General features: G+C 44.5%; 1 protein-coding gene across 2 annotated transcripts; it reads right to left on the minus strand.

The window, feature by feature from the left end:
- Positions 1-1,816: 1,816 nt before the first annotated feature.
- On the minus strand, positions 1,817-7,289 carry LOC135497900 (uncharacterized). 2 transcript variants are annotated; one of them, XM_064787903.1, is made up of 5 exons: positions 7,206-7,289; positions 7,019-7,099; positions 5,017-5,049; positions 3,096-3,213; positions 1,817-2,787 (listed from the first exon to the last, which is right to left on the minus strand). In XM_064787903.1, exons 1-4 carry the CDS (start codon positions 7,275-7,277, stop codon positions 3,139-3,141), a joined length of 261 nt encoding a protein of 86 aa, XP_064643973.1. In that variant the 5' UTR covers positions 7,278-7,289; the 3' UTR covers positions 1,817-2,787; positions 3,096-3,138. The 2 variants fall into 2 exon arrangements, with proteins under 2 accessions (XP_064643973.1, XP_064643964.1); XM_064787894.1 differs by having other exon boundaries at positions 4,995-5,049.
- Positions 7,290-9,769: the final 2,480 nt, after the last annotated feature.

A 9,769-nucleotide genomic window follows, 5' to 3' on the forward strand; every position in this document is an offset into this window, starting at 1 on the left:
GGAGAGAGCGATGAGACAGTCACTACCAGACCAAATTGTCCCCAGCAGCGCCACCGTCTTCCCAACACAATGAGTGAGAGATGAGACAGTCACAGCCAGACAGAATTGTCGGCACCACCACCTTCCTAACATGGAGAGAGCGATGAGACAGTCACTATCAGACCAAATTTCCCCCAGTCGCGCCATCTTTCCAACACATGTACAATGAGAGAAAGAGAGAGAGAGACGAGACCGTCACTTCCAGACCGCATTGTCTCCAGCTGCGCCATCGTCTTCCGAACACAATGAGAGAAATGAGACGGACACAACCTGACTGTATTGTCTCCAGCCGGGTCACCGTCTTCCCAACACAACGAGAGAGAGATGAGACAGTCACTGCCAGACCGAATTGACCCCGGCTGGCTCAGCAGCCCCACAGTCTTCCCAACACATTGAGCGAGAGATGAAACAGTCACTGCCAGACCGAATTGACCCCGGCTAGCTCAGCAGCCCTACAGTCTTCCCAACACAAATTGAGCGAGAGATGAAACAGTTACTACTGGACCGAATAGTCCCCAGCAGTGCCACCGTCTTTCCAACACAATAAGAGAGAAAAGACAGTCCCTACAAGACCAAATCGTCACCAGCAGCGCGACCAACATGTTGAGAGAGAGGAGAGAGTGGAACTACCAATCTCAATCTCTCCACCTGCTGGTTATCTGATCATGTTGGGACGACGCCCTAAATTGTTGGAGACAACGTAAGCATATCAATGTTCTCCATAAGTTACCATTAGGCATTGGAGACAACAGGAGAGACGATGAAACAACCAAACTCTGCTTACTGGTTATCTGACCGTAGTGGCTGTCGGAGGCACAACTGTGAACAATTGGGATGGCGTTTTGTGATGTCTCCTCTCAGGTTGTAACTGCCTCCATATTCATTCTGATTGTGACAGTGACACTGACTGGGAATAAGGTTAGGACCAGCTGAACTAAGCCGCCAGGTTGCGAAGTTGTCCTGGGCATGAATGGGAACGAATATGGTCCCACAGACAACACGATCAGTGCCCTTTGCCTCTCTGGTGGAGCTTCTGTCTCGACTCTCACTGTGCGCTCGAAAAGACAAATGGCTCCATCTTCTATTCATACAACAACCTCTTCGTGTCCTAATTTGTGTCCGGACACCGTCGAGACAAGTGATACCTACCGTCTGTCGGCAGAACGCGCTCCAGGTTGTAGTTAACGTTCGGCATTGCAGACTACAGGACAGGGATGGAACAACCAATCTCTCCAGCAGCTTGTTATTAACTGATCATGGTTTGACGACGCTCCCGATTGTTGGAGACGACCAAAGCATATCAAGTTACCATTAGTCATTGGAGTCAGCAGGAAAGACGATGGAACAACCAACCTCTACCCCGATGACGTCTTCGGGCACATCACGGCAAACAGTGAAATGTGTCCCCCACGCTGAGAGACCGAAGGACAAGAGACAAAGGCTGATGATATGTCATTCTGGATTGAAACGGGATGCAAATTAAGTTACGGTACAGACTCTGGGCTATTTCGTCCCTGTCCGCAGTCGTGAGGTGTTTTGGTGAGGAAGGTGCATTTGGTGTTTTTTGGTAAGTGCATAAATCTAACTTTTCGAGAGTGTCCCCCACGCTGAAAGACCGAAGGACAAGAGACAAAGCCTGATGATATGGCAACCTTTATTGGGCAAGTATATAATATATACTACAAAACTTAAAATTAGTGGCCGGCATGCGGAATCAGAAAAGGCTAACCGTAAATTGTTGCACGTGAAGATGTGTGTTAATCGAACTTGTTGGGAGTGATCCGCACACTTATTGACCGAAGGACAAGAGACGAAGGTTATGATATGACAACATTTATTTGGCAAGTACATACATATGAATAATGCAAAACTTGGAATATAATAACGCAACGTTGATACTGCTGACGCCGCTTGAGCCGCTTGAGCAAGCGTGTCAAGGGATCAGATGTTGGGGTCAGTGCGCATGCGGGGCATGGGATGGAGGGTAGTGCACTGTGAGTGTCGATAAGGATGGGGGGGGGGGGGCAATATAAAGGACAATAGCATAATAACAATTGAACAATGTACAAGTCGTAAGTAACCGTGACCGCTTCCAAGGTGGCAAGAACTGATTGCTGACCAAAACAATGACATATGCTGTTAACACCAATGGAGCATTCTCTTGTACTGTATTTTAGCCCAAAACCGCCCATTAGCAATCAAAATGATGCAGAGACTCGATTGACGTTTATTGTCTTCAAGAGGAAATTGATCTCAAAACTGATATGGGCCTATAGTATGAATAATATCCTACCTAAAATATAGGCCTTCTGTTAAATTAGGCCTGCCTTAAGAAAAAAGAAAGAAAACCTACAACCAATTCCTCTTGAAAACAAATATGTCAATAAGGCTCATCCATGCATCATTTGAGTAAAACAATGTAGAAACACATTTTTGCTGTGATCAAGAAATAGCTCCATTGTTGTAATGTTGCACTTCTTGTGCTGTGAAATAGCTCAGATACGATAAATGGATTGCCACATTGAAAACGGAACAAGAAATAGCAATATTCTGGATCAGCGAGTACATACATGAAGTGCTATTGATTTCAGGAATAAGCACATATTTTGCAAGGTTCGATGTTTAATTTTCAGGGTCGAAAACAGGTGAGTGTCAACCCATTCTGAGCCAACAGCATGAATTACAAAAAGAAAAGGGTCAATTCCGTTGGGAACTGCTGTTCCCTGATCATGGCTCTTGACTACTGGCCTGGAATAGAAAGGGAAGATTTAGATACAAAGAAACATTGAAATATACAATTTAAGAAATTGAAGTATTTGATCATTTTTCATGACGTTTTTTCTTTAAATCTTCTATTAGAGCATATCAGTAGTATGTCTATACACATGTTTATGTCTGTGACAGCCTCATTGGCACTAATAAGATTAATCAAATTGAATTGTCAGGCAATGGTGGTCAACCTACCTCGGGTTTGTCCCAATATCAGTCACATGATAACGGACCTAAAGCCTCATTTCATCAACTGTAGCCAGCTTGTCAAATTTTATCTCATTTACCTCAATTGTGTTCCACAAATCTGGCATCCTGAATATTTATCTCTCAGAAGTGGCCTCGGTCGCGTTGGCTCGATTCTTGGGACGGGACAGCGAAACCACACGAGATGGAGCAATCCACCTGAAAAAATTGGAGACAATTCGAATGCTGCTTCAGTGAACAATGGGCGATCTGTTCAGGAGACGTCTTTCAAATCGCCCATTGTTTCATAAACGAGAGCTGGACAGACAGTTCCAGCTACTCTTCGCAGATTTCCTTCTTCCAATGCATACATCGCGTTTTGTCTCGACCACACTTGCATAGCTATTTACTTTAAGGTCACGTGCAGGTCTTATTGGTAATTGCTGGGGTGAAACTTGGTACTGCGGGACAGACTTACATGTCCACAAAACGCAATGTCACTGCTGGACTGACTTACAAGTCCACAAAACGCAGAATCGGACATGGACATCATTACCCCAGCAAGAACCCAATGTAACCCCACAAATAGGGCCGTTTATAATGTTTAAGACATGTTTATACAATAACAATGCTGAAGCTATTGCCTGTAGTGACCTTGCTAATGATTTTTATGCGGGAGGGGCCAGGGACCGTGACTATTGATAAAGTCCTCACGATATTATATTCGTCAACAATGGGGCACAGACTTTCAGATATTTTCGTGACTGACCTATATTACCAGTACAGTCCAATATATATTTCTTTTTTTTGACTGACCTCTATTACCAGTACAGTCCAATATCATTCTATTCTTCGTGACCGACCTATATTACCAGTACAGTCCAATATATATTTCATTTTTCGTGACTGACCTATATTACCAGTACAGTCCAATACATATTCTATTCTTCGTGACTGACCTATATTACCAGTACAGTCCAAATATACTATTTAGTCTGTATATTATTCTAGGGCTGGGGTGGGGGATGGGGAAATTCTCCAGTGACAAACCTTTTGATTGTCATTCTGGTAAAAAAAAACACGTCCAAAGAAGAAATTTATTCTCATAACTTTTAACAATGCTCGAAAAAAACTTTTAAAATGTTCATGTGGCGAGTCGCCACATGTACCGACTATACCTGTGGATCTAAATATATATATCATCATTGAAATCCTCAGAGAAATTAAACCTAGACAAAATGGGTTCCATGCCCTTGGTTTCCATGTACCGCGAACGATGCTAACGATAGGATTTAGCTGACAGGATTTGGCCACATGAACCCCTCCCTGTCCAGAAGACGCGGGGGTCGTCAGATCAATTTGAAACCGCCATGGACATCACTTCTTCCCCCTCACAAGTCGGTCGCGATGACCTCCATGTGCAAACCATTTTGGCTGTGGATGCCCTGGTAACCCATGTCGCCTAACCAGACATAGCGCGCTGCCTGACTAGAAGTTACCGCCTCTGAGACCCAGGGTTGAGACACTGGGGTCTGCCCCTAGCTGACAGGTGGCTGGAGATCCATATCATAGAGCATACCAACCGTACATAACCGGCTGGACTGGTACACCCTATCAGGCTCAGACTCCCCAACGGAGTCTATTGAGCGCAGCCGCAGCGCCAGTTAATATGGATGGATTTACGTCGTCAAATAACTGTCGACCTGATGAGCATTCGTTCACGGTACATAGAGTTTATCGGGGTTGGGGGCGAAGAGACAAGACCAGGAACTCCTATGGGGTCGCGGGCGCAATGCAACCCGAGGAACGAGATGCACCCAAAGTACAAACTCGAAAATAACTGGCTCATCCTTCGCCGTAGGTGTCAAGTATGTACCACTTATACAGACAGGCGTCATTAACGTTGGGTACCACCTCACAAGCAGCAATACCAAGCATTTTCAAGACATCATATTTAGCGAAAAGGTGTGACAACAATGATAATATATCAGATCCAATACCAGTCCCTTGACCAAACCCAACCATTTCTTGAAAGTTCAAAGGACGTCGGGGCTTCTGAAAGAAAAAGTATTGGCCATGACAGCTACGGTAGATAGATCGAAGTGATAGATGGGCTGTCTATCTGAAAGGGCGGGTAGCGAATTTTTTTTCCTGAACCTTTTGGGCACTATAGTGTACATTTGTACAGGGACTTTCAGCCAATCAGATTTCGACAAATACATGACGTCAGAAGTCTTAGAAACTTTAGAGCAGTCGGTAGAGCGCTCGTCAGAAATGGCAGAAAACGATATTCGATCCAAAGGTCGCGAGTTCGAATCCGGTTGTGGACAACATTTTTTTTTTTACTCTACATTTTATTTTTAGAACGCTTTTCTTTTCCCTTGTTATTTAGATTTGAGATATTTCAGTTATTTCTGCTGCCTGTAACATACCTACAGAAAGGACAATAACATCCAAGATCCAAGGGATAGTCCTTCAGATATCATATTGAGCATGAATATACAATGAGACTTGTCTCATGTGAATGGTCTTCCTCCAGTAGGAATATGTTTCTCTGCAATGAGACTATCTTTCGATACTGCCTCGTGTGTATGGTCTTCCTCCAGTATATTTTGATACTGTATGCTTCAAATTTGATTAACAAGCACAAAACAATACAAGCTTACTTCTAAGTTTCATGATGACGCCCCGATGACGACACAGATTTATCGGATTCTGATGGAACGAGTTCACAATCCCCGATCACACCCCAAAAAAAGGTCATCGGTTGACTAACGAAGCACCACTGTTCAATGGACTTATAGTTGAATGCGATCAAACTACGTCATTTCCGATCGGGGATTGTAAATTTTAACCACGATGTTCGCCAGTGTGCGAGGCAGTTTTGGACATGACCTGTAAAATTCAGGCAGGCCTAAGGTTACACCCAGTTTTTGTGAACTATTTATTGCAGTTCAATGATGTATTTCAATTTTCCTGTTTGGACAGAAGTCACGGTTCTACTGGAAGCCATTTTTGTAGGAAAAATCACCATATCTCATGCCACAGTTGTCCATTTAATACCACTGAATACAAGAGGGGGTAGGCCTACATTTCATAACACAAGCCTGGGAACAACTGGCAGGGTTTATCAAAGCTCTGCCATGCTGATCTCCGATTGATGCTCGATCGTCGCACAGTTGGCAGCACAGAGGTGAAATGAGGCGATTGGTGATCACTAAATCCTAAAGGCTAGAGGGAGGTAATGATGGTCTCCACCGCCCGACCCGATGACGTCATTACCGGAATTTCGGGTGGGAAATACCCTAAGTATTTACATCACAATTGCGGCAACTTCAGTTCTGAAGTAATCGATGAGCTAGAAGTTGCCACCCGGAATTCCGGTAATGACGTCATCGGGTCGGGCGGTGGAGATCATATTATGATTACCTCCCTCAGCCTTTAGGATTTCGTGATTACCGAGACGATTGGTAATTTCTGCCATGTCTCTGAACTTATTCGATTGTATGCCTTATCTTTCTGATCCGGTCAAGGTCCTCATCATACATATCACATGTCACAGTATCAAGGGCTGATTGGTTCAGAGATAGAATGTGTTATGAGCACGTGACATATTGCGCCAAGCACGTGGCGTGTGACGTCATAAAACATGGCAGACATGACCGATCGTCTCAATTTCTTGCTGCCAGAACGATAATGTACCATAGATAGGGTATGGGCTAACAGCAAGGCTAACAGTGTCCTCCTTTCAAAGGTCAGCTGAGCCGAGTGTGGAAATATTCAGAACAGCAGTGACGGATTTAGGGGTCCCGCATGAGTCATCCCTCTTGATATTTTACCGCACCTCTCCTCAAGAACCCTCCCCCTCATTTTCAGGATTGTACCTTCTGCTCTATCATGAGTTCTCATCGGTGGGGCAGCGCCCCCCCCCCCCCCCCCCCCGCCACTGCTGCAGAGATGAGAAGTTTCAAAAGAATACATGTATGTGCGATCAAGGAAGTTTCGATAGAGAAAAATAACTCACCATGGTGGTGTTCACGTCGTATCTTGTGATAAACCGGTTGGGAAGCATTGGGTGTGCTAGACAGGACAACGTGTCTGGCGTCTGCAAGAAATGAAAATGAAAAGATAAGATAAGATTGTACATTGTATCAGACAATAGTCGCAAAATTTGGGGAGAAAAAGTTGTGGAGAAATCAGGCTGAACTCACCAATGTTGAACCAGTGCTTCGACTTGGCGTCGACACAACTGAACGCTTGTGTTCCCAAAACCGGTCTGTCATACCAGGAGCACAGCCAAATTCAACGGGGCGTATTGAGTACGTTACGTCAGAGAGGTTACCAAACCACTCATCTATTCAAATTGTGATTTTCAATCAAATTCATTGACCAATACACGAAAATGCTCAAGTTATAAAAGCTGATTGGTCAAATACTGATGTCACGGTCGGATAAACAGGAGTCGGACAACAGGTGACATAACTGCGCGGAAACTTGGCTTTTGTGGTATTTTTAAACGAGTCTACGTGACGTAACATGATTGTTGAAATTTATAGCCAGTGGTGTTCACACATGGCAATTGTTTTTAAATTCAAGTTCAAGTTTGCGCATCGAGCGATTGAAAGTGCTCCGTTTTCGCGTACGTTGGGTGCGCTCAGATGAATTGATAGCTTATGCTGCTCCGCCTGTCTGACTGAGAGTTATGGCTGGTCAAATCGTGTTTTTTTCCCACCACGATCAGCTAGCTAGCAGCCATCAGGCTATATCAATGGCAGGTGTCTGTTCAGCGAATGAGAAATGCCGCGAACGAGACGGCGATTGCCCCGGTGACGTCATCGAGTGATGGTAGGTGGAAATGCCGATGGAACGCCACGACACAGATAAAGAGGGACTTTATGATTAATGAACATTGGTTAGGGACGTCATTAGCAATTGACCATTCACACAAGTAGATTTATTCACACCGGCGCCACTGAAGTGCGGGTGTTGGACATCATGTATTTAAAAATCGTCTGCTAGGACATACAGTTGTGTGAGTTCACTAGAGCTTGCTCTTTACACGGTGTATTCCTGTTTCGCCTATTCCTGTTTCGCCTATTCCTGTTCCGCCTATTCCTGTTTCGCCTATTCCTGTTTCGCCTATTCAAATGTATTGCTAACCTCCCCACACATTATTATAGAACTGTATGTTGCCTTTTTTATTCTAAGAGTGAGAGCTTTCCTCTTCGTCAAGAAACAATAGGCTAGAACGAGTCACACGGATCCCTGTTTCATTACTATTGGGTCGAAGTCATGTTGTGCCGTCTTCGGACACATCACGACAAGCAGAGAAATCGGTGTAGCAGTATAAATGGTTTATTCCTGTTTCGCCTATTCCTGTTTCGCCTATTCCTGTTTCGCCTACAAAATTCCTGTTTCGCCTATTCCTGTTTCGCCTATTCCTGTTTCGCCTACTTTCCAGTACCCCTACAATAAATCGACTCTCCCACGGGGAACCTTAGGGATGCATGTCCATTTTATGGGGAAAATGTGAGGGGACAATGGATGATGTTAACGATGTGATGACAATTTGACTAATCAAATGCCATCAACTTTGTTATGCCATGACCGTTTTGAAAGAGTCACCTTGAAAGCGGGGACAGTCCGGGACTTATTTGACCATAGGACCATAGGACCATACTGACACACAGTAAAAACTAATAGATTAAGTAGAGTAAAGCAGTCGTTTATTTTATGAAAACTGAATTCATGAGTTTTTGATAAAAATACATAATATTGTACATTCTCATAATTATTTGATCAAAATCAGCTGTAAAACCCATGTCATAATATACATGTAGGTACAGCACATATAAAGTCAAACAAGGTGGAAAATACATATCATGATATTATGTCAGACAAGGTAACTGATGGCATCAACGTAACTCATTATGTCCCTCTCTCCATTGACGTATTGTTTCAATGCGTACATATGTGGCTCTCCTCGGGTTTGGTCGGTCAGTAAGGGACGGTTCATATTCCTACGTCTGTGGGGAGGTTAGCAATACATTTGAATAGGCGAAACAGGAATAGGCGAAACAGGAATAGGCGGAACAGGAATAGGCGAAACAGGAATAGGCGAAACAGGAATACACCCCTCCGACTCATTATGTCCCTCTCTCCATTGACGTATTGTTTCAATGCGTACATATGTGGCTCTCCTCGGGTTTGGTCGGTCAGTAAGGGACGGTTCATATTCCTACGTCTGTGGGGAGGTTAGCAATACATTTGAATAGGCGAAACAGGAATAGGCGAAACAGGAATAGGCGGAACAGGAATAGGCGAAACAGGAATAGGCGAAACAGGAATACACCCCTCCGGCGTCTGTGGGGAGGTTAGCAATACATTTGAATAGGCGAAACAGGAATAGGCGAAACAGGAATAGGCGGAACAGGAATACACCGTATAAATGGGTGTAGTATTTCCCTACTTGCCGGGATTGACAGGAGAGACGATGGCACAACCAACCTCCGCCAGCTGGTTATCTGGCCGTGGTCGCTGTCGGAGGCACAACTGTGAACGATTGAGATGGCGTTTTGTGGTGTCTCCTCTAAGGTTGTGACTGCCTCCATATTCATTCTGATTGTGACAGTGAAACTGACTGGGAATACGGCGGGGTTAGGACCAGCTGAACTAAGCCGCCAGGTTGCAAAGTTGTCCTGGGCGTGAATGGGAACGAATATGGTCCCACAGACAACACGATCAGTGCCCTTTGCCTCTCTGGTGGAGCTTCTGT

This window comes from Lineus longissimus, chromosome 1 (assembly GCF_910592395.1).
Source record: "Lineus longissimus chromosome 1, tnLinLong1.2, whole genome shotgun sequence".
NCBI lineage: Eukaryota > Metazoa > Nemertea > Pilidiophora > Heteronemertea > Lineidae > Lineus > Lineus longissimus.

What these genes read in the sequence shown, in the direction of transcription:
- LOC135497900 (XM_064787894.1), bottom strand. Translation starts at nt 7,277, where the DNA reads ATGACAGACCGGTTTTGGGAACACAAGCGTTCAGTTGTGTCGACGCCA. An exon ending in TGGGTTTGGTCAAGGGACTG is followed by an intron (nt 3,214 to 4,994) that starts GTATTGGATCTG and finishes CAATTTTTTCAG; the next exon opens with GTGGATTGCTCCATCTCGTG. An exon ending in ATTTGTGGAACACAATTGAG is followed by an intron (nt 2,788 to 3,095) that starts GTAAATGAGATA and finishes TTTCTATTCCAG; the next exon opens with GCCAGTAGTCAAGAGCCATG.